Source organism: Acyrthosiphon pisum, chromosome A1 (genome assembly GCF_005508785.2).
Source record: "Acyrthosiphon pisum isolate AL4f chromosome A1, pea_aphid_22Mar2018_4r6ur, whole genome shotgun sequence".
In the NCBI taxonomy this organism is placed as follows: domain Eukaryota; kingdom Metazoa; phylum Arthropoda; class Insecta; order Hemiptera; family Aphididae; genus Acyrthosiphon; species Acyrthosiphon pisum.
Window position 1 is genome coordinate 40,973,466 of NC_042494.1, and position 17,937 is coordinate 40,991,402.

At 27.1% G+C, this 17,937-nt stretch overlaps 1 protein-coding gene across 1 annotated transcript in view; it reads left to right on the forward strand.

The window, feature by feature from the left end:
- Positions 1-17,937, forward strand: part of LOC100166340 (calcitonin gene-related peptide type 1 receptor) — a gene marked incomplete at its 5' end in the record, with an annotated part of 100,518 nt that overhangs the window by 70,566 nt on the left and 12,015 nt on the right. Inside the window, 3 exons of the mRNA XM_016805568.2 lie at positions 6,508-6,808; positions 15,189-15,230; positions 16,192-16,281. Of these exons, the coding sequence (XP_016661057.2) occupies positions 6,508-6,808; positions 15,189-15,230; positions 16,192-16,281 (433 nt within the window). The remainder of the gene's footprint in view (positions 1-6,507; positions 6,809-15,188; positions 15,231-16,191; positions 16,282-17,937) is intronic.

Genomic DNA, 17,937 nt, shown 5'->3' on the forward strand with positions numbered 1-17,937 from the left:
ATTGCAAACATTTATTTGGTCCTTGAAAAAATATATACGCCGGCTAATGTCCCTGCTGGCTGCTATACTCTGAAGTCTGATATAAGACTATAATATTGTAAAAACGATAATATTTAATGAAGATTTTGGTGCAAATTTAATATTTGATCAACTATTAGTGTTTCCACTTAGGTACCTACATTGAAAAAAGTCATTTGAATTATCTATATTTTGTATCGATAAAATTACTGTTTACAAACTTTTATATGATTTAAAGGAATTGTTTGTTTTAGCGATTAAACTCACAATATAAAATAAAAACTGGAAACTCCACTTTAATGGTTAAATAAGTAAATCTATCAAATGGTAAACTAAAAAAAAAAAATCACAACGTTTTCGTAAATTTAGAAACTCAAATGTTTTAATTATACATTTATGACCGTTCAGCAACTGAATTATGATCCAAATTAATTAATACTACAATATTTATGTTACATTGATTAATGTATATTATGTTAGGTTGTAAAATAAAAACAAATCAATCTGATATTGATGAATCAGTTAAAGGGACTCAGAATTTCAGAATAATTGATTTGATATAAAACATAATTTCGTTGTTTAATATGGTAATAATTACAGTTGTTACTTCATGCCATGTTTGTTAATGATATGATATTTACATTATAATAATGACATATTTTAAATTCTCCATACAATAATAATTGACCTACTACTTGAAAATATCTGAAACACAAATAAAATATAATAATAAAATATAGTTCTTTTTTTAAATAATAAGTTGCTTTCAAAGTTTTAAGTCGCAATGATTACAGAAATTTCAGCTCAACCTTCTTGAACTATTAAATAATTAAAAAAATTGTCTCAAGAATGTTATACAATTTTTTTTCAGCGTAAGCGTTTAAACATTTTTGTGGTCATAAAATATAATTAACACGATTTATAAAATATATAAAACGTTCTCAGGTTTCTGAAAACTGAAAAGTATTGTATTTTTTAATTGGGTCACATAATTTTGCAATGAAAATCAGTGGTTATTTTAAAGACTTAACATTTTAATACATATAGTATAACAATAGTATATAGATAATAAAATATTGTGACTATTGTTTTATCATTTCAGAATTTGATAACTGTTCAATTTTTATAAATCAATTATTAAATTAGAAAAACCATCAGAACTTTACTTCTCTTATTTCAAAGCATAATCATTTTTTGAATTAAACAATACATCGTTGGTGGAAATTTTATAATAACTTAACCGTTATTAAATAATAATTTTGTATTATAATTCAAATGTTCATCTAATATCCAAACGTTACTGCATTAGCAGCCGCTGTCACTCAAAAACCATTTATGGCTAGAATTTAAGTCTGACTTAATAGACAAATAAACTCATGCGTATCATTAAAATGAAGTTAGATTTTATGCGATGAATGTTTCACCAACGATGCTATCTGTTCAACAAAGACGATATTATTTTATTCCCGAACCAATTTGATTTTATTGTATTATTTATTTTGTATTTTTATATTGACGCATTTCAGCAAAAACTTTAGATTATCTAAAAATTACTTTTTATATTTACTCTGTAAACTTAAATTTGAGAAGAAATTTTTTTTATCCTTACTGTAAGTATAACATAATATATATTTTTTTCACATTTTAAAATTGTGTCTCTGTAAGTAATGGGGTTTAATAAATTGATGGTCTACCAGTTATTTTTGTCATAAATCTGTAGTGAAAATAAAAACGTTTTATGCGGTTTTTTTAACGCTGATCACCGTCGAGAAGTTTTTCAGCAATAACTTTTAAATATTCAAACCGTCCTTATAGTTTGTGAATATATTAATTTGATTTTATGATTTGTTTTTATGTCTATAGTATTCGTATACTTACAGTTGATTTTCACAGTATTTTAATTGTCAAGTATACAGTGTTTAAACTTTATTATTCCGATTTGTTATTGTCCAAATCGTAATTAAACGAAACGGTTTAAATCCAATTAGATTTAATTTCTGAAATTTAATTTAGGATATTTTTAAATGCACTTTTACTTACGTACTATAAATTGGAATTGTTTATTATCGCATAATGTACATCGTTAGAAAACCGATGGTTTTTGTTTAATTAATGTGATAATCGCCTATAATATGCCTATATTGTATAGACCTTATTAATTTGAGTAATATTTATAGTTAATATATAAGTTGCATTAAATATTATGAATAATGTACTGTTAAAATAAATAGTTATTTTTTATTATATCATATAATGTTAGTTACGTGCGGATACGATCCATAAATGTGGGTAAATAAAATACAAAAAAAAAATTAAAATTAAAATTTTTTTACACTTAACACCGTATACGGTAGTATAATAAGTACCTAATACTATAGTATTCAACCATATTGACCCATATTTTTTCAATAAATTATCATGGTACGTGTATATTGTATTCTATTTGTTTACAAACGAAAATAATTGATTCAGAATTGCAAATTCGTAGCCAAACGTAAGATATATTTACTGCGGTTAGGGGTTGTTTTTTTTAATAATGTTATTTCTGTATTAGGTATACGGATTTCACAATACCTTCCAACACAATAACAATAAACTTAGGTATAATTCATACGTCATGTGTATAGATCGAAAGAGGGACAGGAAGAGAGAGAGAGAGAAAATACCGCGTGCAGGTGTATTCTGGTGATTATAATATTATTGGTAAAACGATGATGATAACAACTCGAATTTCACTCAACTGAACTATTGGTTTTATACAACAAAATATACATATAATTTAATAATATTACATAATAGTATATACGTATAGAATAACAGAAAAAGGTGTATTTTGTAATACGTATTATGCTCGTTATGTCCGACCAGGCGTCGCAAATTTTGTTTCTATGGTTACTTGCGATCCTTATGGGTAGGCACCGACGTGGCCCGTGTTGACTTTATTTACAAAGTATATAATATTACATTATTTGACGTTATTTTTGTCATACATTCATATTATATTATAACCTATTTGGATGGCGTTTCTCATTCACAAATGGGGTCTGCATTTTATTACAAAATGTATTTATTTTTTTATATTCATATTACATTGTATAGTCTAGACTCTAGAACAACGCTTACAGAGTACAACAATTATTGATTTCGAAAATGCAGAGAATTTTATGTCGAAACTTTTGCAACGCATTTTTCATTATACATAGATGATATTCGCAATCATCTTCGTACAGAATATTACAATATATTTTATTTTATATTTTTATTTTTATGTTTTTTACTGAACTATAAATTCGCTTCAACAATAAATGCTTTTTATGTATTTTATTTTTAATTACAATTATTTCCATTTCTTTAAATGTATTACCTAGGTACCTACTTTATTAGTTTATATCATTCTATATATACTTTGTTGGTTGCTTCTGTTTGGGGTCCAAGGATTTCATAAAGATGATATGGAAAATTATATATTTTTTTTTTTCGTTTTTCGTATTTGCGACAATCTGTTAAAATTTGTTTTATGGTGATTTGAGTTTCGCGTGTGATGTATATTGGAGGGTCCTCTTGGCCGTTAAGAAACCGTGGGTTAGCTTTGTATGGTCTATTCTTAGTCTTTTTAATACTAATTCGTCTTTTCTATTTGTACTGTTTGTGGACCACTTGTCAGTTGTTCTTTTTATTTCGCTAAGTTTCTTACTTTTTTTTTCTATATTTTGTCCCATTCTAATACCTATGCAGATATTTTTCATTTTAATATTTATTTATTTATTAATAATTACGATGGGCTGAAAAAAAGACTATATAGGTACATGTAACATAGATACAATGGTGATGTAATTGCATTAATAATTATAAATTATAAAGTAATATAATAATATAGGTACGCAATGTCTTAATTTATATATTTTGTAATGATGTTTTCATTTAATTTTAAATTTTCATCAATATATCTAACTGGTATGTTATAAAAACAAGAAAGCTTTATTATTTTTGTAATCATTACATTCAATAAACTATTCAGAGAACAGCTTTGTAAAAACAGCGCTTTCTGATGTTTTTTTTTTTTTTTTAATAGGTCGAATATTATCTGTAAGGTTGTCTGCATATAGTTTTGTTTACGATTTATAAAATTGTATTACGAAAATAAATAATTGGTTCCAAGCACTATAATTATTGAGTCTTGATTCCCTATCTCTTCAAAGGCACTTTTTGCAAATTATTGAGCCCTCCTTTTGCCTATATAATAGTGTTTGCAGAAAATACGTCCATGTTAAATGATAAAAATAATAATAAAAATAAGCATAATTAGCACTCCTTAAATTCTTATAATATAAAACCAATATATATTTTATTGCTTCATTAAATTAAAAAATAATCAATTCAATACAGAACTATTCATTAGAGTCTGTAAAACGGTTAATATTTTTTTCCAGTTAAATAATAATAAATATCATATGATAATTAATTAAAAAAACTAAATTTGTTTTAATATATTAATTTATAATTTAAAAAAAAAGTATTTATATTAACAGTTCTTTGAATATAATATTAAATTTAATAATAATGACACCTGATAAAAAAAGTTATAATTTCTAAAATTTTAAGAGCACAAACGTATATATTAAATTTAATAGCTGGTATAGAAACACAATAATGGTGACCGCAGAAATCTATTAACCGAAAATATTGAATGTAGGTCGTCAATCTCAGTGTGATTGTGGTATTTTTGAGGGGAGGCTAATTAAGAATTTTGCAAGTATTCAAAAATGTGCATACTCCTAGAAATATGCTTAATATTCGTAATACCAAGAATTTTTTGTAAAATATGAATTCAAAATATTTTGCATTTATTATTTTTCTCTTTTTTATTTATAAGTTCATATTTTATTGTAATTATATGAATTAAAATTGCATATTTTTCAAATTTTTAAACTTTCAATTTTTTTCATTTTAAAGTTCATCCGAAAAAGTTTTGATTAATTTTAAAGAACACTATGTTATTAAGTTTCTATTCATGCGATCAACAAGTTTATCTAACACAATATTATTTTATCAAAATAATTATATTTAATATTACCTATGTAAAAATCAATATTTTTGTTCATTATTATCTATCTTTCTTATTTTGTATAAATGCACCACCGCTTTTTAATTCAATTGTTGTTCGTATTACCTACTTGCCTAATTGTGTGTTTTATTATGTATTTAAAATATAAAACGTTTGTTACGAAATATATTAAGATCTTATCCAATGACCTGACAGGGTCATGCTAAGTATAAAAATAAAATAGAGGCTTAAAATGCACGCATAGGCAATTCAACACGCAAAAATTAGACGGGTATAATATTATAGGAAGCAACACAATTCACGAAAAAAATTACTTGAAAAAGCATAACAAATTTTTAGTTAATAAAATTTGAAGTTTCAAAATACAATCATCTAATAAAAAATTTCACGTATATGCACATGCTATATTTTTCAAATAATGTTGAACGATATCAACAGAGTCATGGCCAACTTAACTAGAAATTATTGTGGCGTATTTTCAACATTTTATTAGATAATATTCCCTGCGGCCCACATTACAATTTACAATGCACTATCCGACACCTATGGAAACCAATATACAAAAAAAATTCTAATTTCTACTAATACTACTCGTATTATTATCTGCAACTAATGGCAACTATAAACTTAATATAAACTTAATTTTAAAAAAAAATGATTGTAAAACCCAACGTTTCTGAAATAATAAAATACCTAACAACAAAAAATGTGTGATATCCCAACAAAAACATTCCACCACACTCCATGTAAAAAAACGCTAAGTATAAAAAAACGGCTCTAAAAGTTCTGATATAATTTTATAGCTAAGTTTTTAAAATATATATATATCATTTATGTTAAAATAGTCTGCTAAATAATTTAACTTATCTTGGCGACTTAAGTTAAAAATTTAAAAACATTAAAGCATCATGATCACATAATAATATAGTCTTCTATCATTGAAAATAGGCAGTGTATTACTAATCGAGCCACCAAGCTAAGTTCAATAAGTATATACAATATATTTTCAAAGAATTAGCTATACAATTATATCACAACTGATAGAGTCTTTTTTTTTATACTTAACGTTTCGAATTTTTCGTAGTGTTTTTGTTGGGTGAGGTTGTCTCTGAAAATGTACAACTACGTTTATAGTTAAGGAATCTGTATGATTTTTATTCGGTAATAGTTTTTTTTTTTTTTAGTGCAATTTCATAAATTATTCAATATTATTAGGATTAGTGTTTATTGCATGAAGTTGTAAAATAAGAACACCGAATATATTTTAACTATAAATATATAATTATATGTTATGAGTATTGATTTAGGAATTTTCCATTGATTAAGCGATATTTCTTTAAGGAATAATTTAATGTATATTTTAAGGTTTTTAGACTATATAACATAAAATCCCTAGCCCTTCTCATTACCACCATAACTTGCAGGTGCTGGATCAACGAATCACCGTTCACGGAAGTGCTGGTGGTGCCCGTTTGCATGTCGATGGCTCTTAACCTGGTGTTCCTTTGCAACATCGTCCGAGTTTTGTGGGTGAAGCTCCAGGCCGGCCCGTCTCATCTGTCCAATAGCACGCCATCACGAACACTGTTGCAGGCGTTCAGGGCCACGCTTTTGCTGTTGCCTTTGCTAGGGCTGCACTACCTGCTCACACCGTTCCGGCCGCCCAAACAACATCCCTGGGAACCGTTTTACGAGGTCGTGTCCGCCACTACGTCATCATTCCAAGTGAGTGTGTTGACCGTGTATTTTGGCTTGCCGTGGTGAAAACATTAAAACTAAAAAAGAAAACTTAAAGCTATACAGAGTTAAGTACAGATCCATTTTTTTTCACATGATTTTTCCAAGTCGAGTGCCATACGCATTGTTGTACAGAGATGATAAAAAAAATATCTAGTTACGATAACAGATTGACAGATATATAGTTCATTGACATCGTAGTTACTTCTATAGGCAAGATAATAGATATTTAACTAGACTCAAAAAAAGATAATTCAAACCTTGCATTTATCATATTATATGACGTATACACAGTGAAATCCCCCCTAATCGACATCTTTAAATAGCAGACGTTGTTTTGGGAACAAACTACAAACTTCTACTAACTGAATCCTCTGAACAGCAGAAAACATAAAAGTGCCGAGAGTATCTTGAATTTAGAGGTTTTGCTGCATAGAATTTCTACTATAAATATATAATAATATATAATTATTAAATGTTCACGCTCATTAATATATGTGTGTATTAAATATAAAATACTAAATATATTAATAATACGACATAGGCACGATCAAGACGTGTTCAATTTGTAAAGATAATGTCGGAAAATGTAATACAACGTATCTCATAATTAGTTCATACTGGAACCAAAAATCTAAAATATATGTATATAAACTTGATTTTTTTTATGTAGATATTTTAAATTAAAAATTGGTCGAAATTAAATAATTAAACGGAGAATAACGATTTTGATCACTGTGTTGTAATTAAAAAATACTTTTCGTAAAGAATTGAAACTTTTATGTACATATATTATTACCTATTATTTATTTTATTTTATAGTAATATTTTCAAATAATTTAGATTAATTTTATGCTATCTCTTATTCATATTTTTTACCGTATTACTAATAATAAAAAAAAAAACAGGTAAATGGATGTCGCTCTACTGTACAGTAGGTTACAAATGGGTCACTGTATAAAGGATTGTATTAAATTTGAATTCAATGATATAATATCAATGTATACGAAAAATGATTCTGAGCAGAGACAGTTTGTCAGTCTGGATATTTTATATTGCTATTATTTATTATATTATAAATTAAAATGTCATTATGTTATTATTATTAGATTTTGAGTGGAGCGAGAAAGCTAGTGGTTTTACAATGGTGTTTTTTTTTTTTATCCTGTAGGTATACAACATTTTAACCAGAAGCAGTGCTTCGATTTCAACATAATGTAGTACCTTATATTTATTATTTTAGCAAATTGGATCAAGATGGTACTTTAGAGAGGTCATTTTTCGATTTTATCAATAGTTATTTAATGCCACGGGAAAAACTAACGACAAATTATGAAAAACTGCTAAAAATGGGATTTTAATTTTGAACGCTTTGTTTATCCCAATGGCAACGAATAAAATATGATAATATTATGATATTAATTCAACTTACAGGCTGTAATAAATAATAACAATATAAAAAATCCAGACTGACAAACCGTCTCCGCTCAGAATCGTTTTTCTTATACAATGATATTATATCATTGAATTCAAGTTAAATACAATCCATTATGCATTGACCCACTTATAACCTACTGTACAGCAGAACGACATCCACTTACTCGTTTTTTTTTATTCGTTTCTATGGTGATAAACAATTAAAATGAACGTTAGAAATTAAAATACAATTTTTAGCGGTTTTGCGAAAATTGAAAAATTACATCTTTAAAGTACCACCTTGATCCAATTTGCTAAAATATAAGATAGGTACTATATATTGAAATCGAAGCACTCCTTCTTGTAGCCATTTTGCATACAGGATAAAAAAAAAAAAATAATAAATAAACACCATTATAAAACCACAGTAAATATAAATATTACTATAATAATTAATAGCGATATTGTGTGTTTAATGTTTATATATAATATTTATTATTTACCTTTAATACGATAATATGCTGAAAAGCTGTCTCCGCGTAAGTTAGAATAATTTTTCGTATAAAATTATATTTATTGAATTCAAATTTAACGCATCGATTATTGTGACCTACCCAGTAACGATGTATACTCGAATCATACCGTTCAGTAGAGCGGTTACCTACATTCCCTCATTTCTCAAAAAAATTCATACAAAATAAATATATTTATGAATTTGTCGATTTAAAGTCTGTTGATCAACAAAATCAAACTTCCGAACATAACGTCATTATGAAAAGATTCTATTACTATAAATATATTTTCATTCTAAACCAATTAACAATAGTTATTAGTATTATATTTAAATTGTAATTACTGTGTATGGACCAGGGTTATCTACAAGGTATCTAGTATAGCAATAAACGTGGTAGGTATCAATGGACTTATCGTAACAATACAATTTATACAATTTACACAAGTTATCCGTCAATTAAAAATATTATGTTAATACTTTTTGTATATAAAAAACCCAACAGAAGATAAAAGTATTTGATCTTAAGCTTCCAAATTGCTCTTCTCGTTTTCCTAATATCGTAGACATTTCATAAAATCGATTTAAGCCCTTTGCAGCTTGCATACCAAACCAAAGTTTACCCAACATTGTGATATTATAATATTATTATGATGTACTAACATGACCACAGTCATTGTAATCATTTTATTTTTTTAAATATAATTTTCTTATACTATATAATGATCTTAGTTAGGTACAAGAAAAAAATGTGCTTTTTATTATTATAATGGTATCGTGACTATAGCTACTTTAGAAATATGGTATTACATCTATAGTAAAATATTATGCAGGTTGGTAGAACAATTAAGATATCCTGCATAATGATCATATAAGGTAGTCCTTTAAATTACATTACTGACTTAGAGAAGCATTCTACAAAAACGATGTAAATATGAGTTTATGAGAGCGAAAAAACATACTTAAAATTATTTTTTTTACTGGGAACATTAATTTGAAGTGTAAAAAAATGTCATAAGCCCGACAAGATGCAAATCTGAATTGATAATACCAAAACGTATAAAAAAAAAATATATAAGTTTTATATTACATTATTGCCGTTAACGTCTTGTAAAAAGTAATTTCAAATCTCTCCAAAGACCTATTTAGTGGTCATTAAAAATATTAATGGTGAAATAATATCACAAGGTATAAACATTTTCATGTAAAAGGTTTTTCATAACAATAGCCATTTTTAACGTTTATCATGCCAAAAGTGTTACAGAACCATACCCATTTGTAACGTTTAAAATCTTTCCAAACAATTTTAATAACTATAAGTCTGAGAACCATATTAGTATAGACAATAGATATTGAACATGATAACATAATATTATTATATATTTTCTATATAAAATTGTGATTATTTACTATTTTTATCGTCGTATTTAATTAGGTTAACTATATTATTTTACATTAAAATAAACGATTTGATTAAAATAGAAATCTAACTTTTAAATATTTAAAAATGAAAAATTGTAATCAAACCATAACAATGTACCTATAGTTTGTATCAGACTTATAAAATTCGATATTTTATTATAAACTTTAAGTATAATACTTTAAAAATTCCAATATAATTTCCTAAATGAAAATAAATACTCTTAAACATACAATTTATAAAGTATATACCTAATATTTAGTATTTATATACATATTATGCTAAACGATTTTGGAGGAATTTTACAATAGTTATTTATTTTATTTGTTACTTTTTCCTCCAAACTATTTAAACATTTATTTTACTAAAATGTGTACCTAGTTCAATACATTATTTTATTCAAAATACTAAGTACTGTCTATATTACTTAATTTTTTTTTTAATTGTAATCAAAAATAAAAATATTGTGTTAAATAAAATATATTTGGTGTGTACACCATTAATTAGAAACAACCTTGTAACAGAAATAACGTTGAACCATTACATTATTAGCCTCGTGGTAAAAAATATTAAGCTGGTATAAGCATTTATAGTTTCTAAATTACCAACATTTAAACACAGAATTCTTTTCAAACGATTTTTTTATTGGTGCTTCTAGTGAAGTTAAACGAAAATATCGTAAACCTACAGTTAATAATATCCATTCTCTATTAAGTTTTAACTGACCCCAGTCAGAAAGAAAGAAAAAGAAGATTAATCACTCAATACTTTAGAGTACCTACCTCCTAGACAATTTAAAACGGTCATATTGATTAATCGTGAACGTAATAATAGTCATTATTGGTTTTATCTTAGTAACAAAATATATTCATTAGACATAACAATATGATGAAACTTATTTTAATTATATAAGTTCAGTGACACACACAGAAATAAGAGGTTATAGGGGTGATTATTCTTAACCTACAACCGAAATGCATTAAGAATAATTTTTTACTTTAAAATGTACGTAGGTATCAACCTAGTATAATTTTTTCTTAAACATTTTTTTATGATCATCTAGTATTAAAGATATTAGTGATATTATTAATAAATCGATAAGATAACTACAATATAATTTATTGGGATGGGTGGATCACAATTCACAATAATATATTACTATAACCATTGAACAGTATACTGGCCTACTGACCTGTCCGTGAAGAATTAATTTTCTGAACCTTTAACATAAACATACAAAAATTATTATTAATACTAAGACAAAAACAATAATAATTACCCGAGAAACTTGAATAGTTGAATGTTTAATATTCATAATAGTACCTAAAGGATTTTTGAGTTTTTTTTACTATGAGTACAAAATAAAAATGTACTAGAATTAGTTTTATTAGTATTTATTGTACCATACAGTTTTAAAATTTAAACACAGAATATATAACTTTAAAAAAAAAACTTCTATAAAAATATATTGTTACATATTATAATATCGAAAGTATAGTAGTGACACCAATAGTTATTAAAATTTAAAATATATATGCACCGTACCTGTTGTTTTTTAAACCGTAAATTTGTATTGATAATCTAATTTGAAAACTATTTTTATAATATTTATTTATCAGAAATAATAATAACAATTGTTTTATAATGAAATTACGTAATATATGAGGATACAGTTGCTAACTGATGTTTATTGAATACTGACACTCAGACCTCAGTTGTTTGGAGGCCATAAACGAGTAAACACTACCGAGCACTGTACTTATAATTATATTAAAATAATATTATCGAGTATGAATATTCTTTATAATTACTGCCGAAATGAAATAAATTACAATTACACGGTGGCAGCTGTTTTTATTTGTTTCAATCCCCTCTGCAATAAGAGCAAATTAATTGTTTTCAAACGCCAATCAATATGTTTTGATAACAACATATAATATTTTAATAGCAATTACCATATAATATTTTTTGTTATATACATTTATTAATAATTCAATTATTAATCAACCTAACAATTTCGAAACGATTATACGTTTAATAAATTAAAATTAAGGTAAATTTGATGTAAAATACCATGTTAAAATATATTACATTCACTTTTTATTAATAATTTTAAACAATTCAATAAATTATGTGTATAGTTTTTAGTGGAATTTGATCAATGCATTACACTGAATTAACGTAGAAATATAGATATATTATAATTTGCCTAAGGGAACACTTTACGAGAAACATCATACATCAAAGAGCATATTTAATATTAAACAGGTATATATGCTTGATATTAGTGATAGGTATATGATAACATCTTACTATCGGTAAATGGACAATTTCCCCCGACTATTTTCAGTGTTCGAGGACAATGTCAACCGAAACATATTTTAATGCGAACTTCTCCGTGCATGTTTTTAAAAAAATTATTAAAATTTTAAATAATTTTTTTTTGTTTTAAGACGGAATTAATTTTCAAATATTTCCATAATAATAATGAATTATTTGATCATTGTCTATTTAAAACAATAAAAATACTATTAAAATAATAAGTAATGTTTAAAACAAGTATAATAATAAACTCAATATTTTATAAGAACCCATTGTAATTATAGTACTGTACCATTTAACAAAATACATTATATTATTATCTATTTGACTCAATAAAAAAAAACTATTACAGTCATAGAATACAAGAAATATACTAAGCCATGTTTTAAACAAGTTAAGAAAATTGACATCATTAATTATGATAAATATTATTGTTCAAATATTATCTAAATAAACTATAGGTAATTAACAATTAATAAAAATGATACATTTTGTAAAAAAAATGTATTTCTGCTTCTTTTGTTATCTCTAAACACATATTTTCAAGCCTTTTTCATGATTATTATTTTTTTTTCTTGTAAGAACCGTACCAGTTTGGATATTTAACAATTTAATAATTGCTAGTGAATTTGATCTCTGAAGTGCTTCAATGAAGTTCCAAATATTTGGAATTCTTATCAAACTTTAAAATGTATTATTGAAACCTTCAATTATATTGTTTGTTTTACCTGTGTTTTTCTTTGTACCATTATGTACATTCCATCAATAAGGAGAAAATATTAGCGAAGACACCACCATGATTTCAAGCCATATGATTATGTAGTTCTCTTGTAGGTTCCATTGAAGTATGTTCTATCAAAGTTTGACAATTAGTTCATCGATATCTGAATCTTTGAGGTAATTTGATAAATTATACTGCAAATAAATACCCAAACAAATATAACAACCTATATACATAATAATAATGATTTTTTTTTGTCCGGCTTTACAATTTATTGGGGATCTTTACCGCCAAAACTACCTCCTCCCATTTCTCTCTATCATACGCTATAACTTGCCAATCCGCCCCACCATGGCCTGCCGCATTCCATATCTCTTTTATGCTGTCTATCCGTCTTCTTCGTGGTCTTCCCCTTGGTCTCCTCTCCGCTAACGTCCAAGTCATTACTTCTTTTATCAGGCATCCGTCTGCTCGCCACGCATGTCCGGCCCATTACATTCTTATACTTTTTATAAATTGCACAATATTTCCCTTTTTGTATAAATTTTCTAACTGGGCGTTCGATCTCAATTCCCATTGTCGTGTTTCGGTATTAGTAGTAATAGTAATAAAATTATTGAGGTATATAAAATAATGCATAGTACTTTTTTTAACATATTTCAGAGACAATAAAGCTAAATAATTACTATAATTGCAATGGGTTGTTGTAAAATACTTTGATTGGGTATTTTAATACATCTATCATTTATTATATTTATTGAAATATTAAAAAATGTATTCGGTTTTAAGATAAATTCAGACATTGGACACCAAAATAATTTCATATTCAAATAATCCAATACAATTATTTTTAAATTAACTCTTAGATACTAAATTCAAAAACAAAAATTTTATTTATATTTTTAGTTGTACAATATGTGATATTCTAAATGACTAGATTAAATATGGTTTTTATTCCAATCAAAGTATATAGTTTTAATATATTTAACTTTTAAAAAATGCTAACTACTATTTTTAATACCTAGTTATAATATGATGATTAGGGCTAGGATTTATATGCAACAGCATGTTTTTTTTGCTACTTCTGATTATTGATTTTGTCAGTAATGTCCACGAATCACCTCATGATGAGATAAATGGTGGTATTTTTATTTTGCATATTTTGGATAAAATGCATATTATTGCAAATATTGAATAAAATTAATATTATTGCATATTTCGATTATAAGAATGTAAAAAATGCATGTTTTATAGTATATTTCGTAGAACTTGGTTTTTTGTCAAATATAAATTTTATTTTATGTAACACGCACGTAGTTAATGTGAATTATACATTTTATTTCTAAATCATTTTATTTTATTTTATTTCTAAATTATATTATTTTAAGACAAACAGCCTCATCATTGATGTATTTTAATAAATAAATATTTTTTTTGTAACTATATTTTAGTGTTTATCTTATAAAAAATTAAATGTATATTTTTACATATTTTGGTATATAAAATGGATATTTTACAATTTTGTATTGCATATAAATCCTAGCCCTGATGATGATCAATAATTATATAATATGTATAAATATGTATAGCAAATCCTTCAACACGTGATGCAGTATTTTGTAGTAAAAACGTATGATTTATTAATGTTTTAACTTAACGAGAGTAAAAATAACATTTTTTATAACATTGTGATAAATGATAATACATAATATTGTTTTCAATAACGATCATTGATCTTACGATTATGACTATATCGTTTAGATAATACTGTGATAACTAATAGTATGAATATGGGTAGTATAGGTAGGTACACAATACGATCGACATAAATTATAATTGACCTGAAGTATTTATTTTTTTTGTAATGTAATTTGTAGTTAATATCTAATTTTTTTTAAAAACATTTTTTAATTATGATGATAATTGTATTAAACATTTTAAAACATTTTAAGTTTAAAAAGTATTTTTTATTTTTCAGGGACTTTGTGTAGCAACGTTATTTTGCTTTCTAAATGGAGAGGTATGTACATTTTAAAATTACCTATATTATAAAAAGTGCAACGTTGAAAATGGTTAAATGGTTAGAAGAAAAGATTGTTGCCAAAGAAATTGCTAATATAAAAACATTCTATTTTTTTTTTTTTAAAGTTTTTTCTTTTAAAACACATGCTTGTATATTATGTTTAAAGAAAGTTTTAAGGTGTCACATTATTGTTGAACCGTGTGTTTTGTTTCGGATTAAATCTAATTGTACAAGAAATATTTCGAGTAAGAAAATAAGAATGATTTATTACAAAACATGCGTTCATTTCGATCCGAGTGAGATATAATGGATATGTATCCAAAATACACGCCATAAACAGGTAAACGGTGCTACCATAAACGCGGTTACGCAGCTATTGGCGCTTGTGAATATTTTGATTGCATAATATGTACACTATTATTATACATTATACTTTGACGCCATCAATCATAATCGTATAGAATTTGTTTTAATGTTCGTGACTTTATGAGTATTCATTTTAGGTGTGGTGCGGAATTTTCATAAACACCGCGGGAAACACTCGCAGTTTTCATTAATCCGTATGCTTTTCCAAAATTCCATACGACTATTCCGTTTTGCAACCATCGCGATTCGTTCGTCCAAATATTATCGTACATATAAGCCAACGGTACTTCCTGACGTAGTAATAAAGCAATCGGTATTTTCCCGATGAAAGTCCTTAGTACTTATTTTTACATTTTTACCAAGTAATACGTAGGTATAAATATAATGTTGTTGTCAAACATTTATTTCAAATTCAAATATAAACACTGCGCACGATTAAGTACCTAATCTGCAATTGATATAAATATTCAAACACGGCTCAGTGGAGGGGAGGGTTAGATCCGATTACCCTCCCCACTGCGCCGCTGACATGTCAGTCCGATCGAAAATAACATAATAATATGTCATGTGGTGTGTTGATTTTTCTTCACAGGTCGTAGCCCAGATCAAGAGACGGTGGCAGTTCATGTTTTTCCGGACGAGGGCCAACTCGTATACAGCAACAACGGTCTCGGTACGTCAGGTTAGCTACTGTTTACTATTTGCACGTTGCACGCGCCACTAACCCACCGCAACCTGCACAATTTGATAATAATATGCCCCAGCGCGCTGTCCGACGAAATAATACTTGGGGCGGCTTCTCAGATCGTATATAGGTCTCTACTCGAGTGGAAGTTTTATCTTCGGTCTCTTACCGAGGGGAGGCCGCAAGTGGCGACTTACTGTCGTCGAATATGCGACTTTTGACAATAATTCCGAAACGACCATCATCCCTCACCACTCGACGGCGATTGGTCGGATTACTTACGGTCCACACGCAAGAACGCGTTTCGGCCGGCAGCTGTAAGATTTCCCTTCGGTTTTCCCGTAACGGCGTTATTGTATAGTTATCGCAATAAAAATGCTCTCTGTATACCGGTCGATTGGTGCGGGCTTTGGCGTTTTTCCACCGATTCATCTCCGGTATCCGGTCTCGCTACACCCACACACAACGGAAGTCGACCGGTAACGTTTCAAACCGCTTACAGTCGTAGCTTAAATCGATCTATGGTTTGGTTTTTCTATATTTTCCCCGGTCCTAGTAAACTATGGATTTTACCATTATTAGAACACTTCGTATTCTTCGGTAACGTGACAACATTGGTAGTGCTCGAAACCCGGTATGATATTTCGATCTAATATCAAAAACTTACATCAGTTTATTCTAAACAATTTTCACATTTTCTGCCCAAAATCATTACTATTAAAACAGGGGGTAGTTTTAAAAATATGTTAAATGCATTTTATAACCACCTGCAGATTGGTGGTTTCTTAACGAACACCGTACGTTCATTATATTATTCAATATAGAACATTTCCGATTGATTTGATAAAAGTAAGTTAGTACCGATTCGATAAAATATATAGGTACGATAAAAATTCACTGATCTGTGATAAAACGAAAAAAATAGTTTATCGTTTACGTGAAATCATTTCATTCATTTTGTACCTCCTCGCATTTTCGTCAGTACGTACCTAATATTAAAACGAATTACCATGAAAATACATTTTCAAATCAAAACAGATCTTCATAAAATATAATATGATGCTTTGACAGAGCACACAAATTATGTCTCTGGTTATGCAAGTTGACTGCGCTAGTTGTATCACTTCCTAGCGACATTATATAGAGTCATTCTACTTTTCAATACCTATACATTAAATATTATTTATTTTTTGTGTAATGTTTATTCGTAAATCCCATACGTATATTCCGTTGGATATAATATTACAAATATGTATAGTTAAGCACTACGCGTCGCAGATATTGAATAAAAATAACGTACACGGAATGAGTATTTATTGGATCGAAATAATCAGTAGTTGTAACTCTTTATATATACCTACCTGTTTTTATTTTATGTGAAAGTGGCTTTTCTTGTAGATGGCAAGTACACTAAAATCTCTCTTGAAGATTACTTAAGACTGCTGAGTGTGTTTGATGGTTATGGAGAATTTTTGGTCGATAAGACCGTGTTCAGATTACTGACGAGGCCACGAGGGCTTAAATGTACATATATAGGTACTTCGGATTATCGTAACCACGTCACCATACTTATGTAAAACATAGCATTTTTTATTTTTCAAAACCACACATGGAGAACATTTTAATAGTAACTATTTTTGTCTTGTGTGTTAT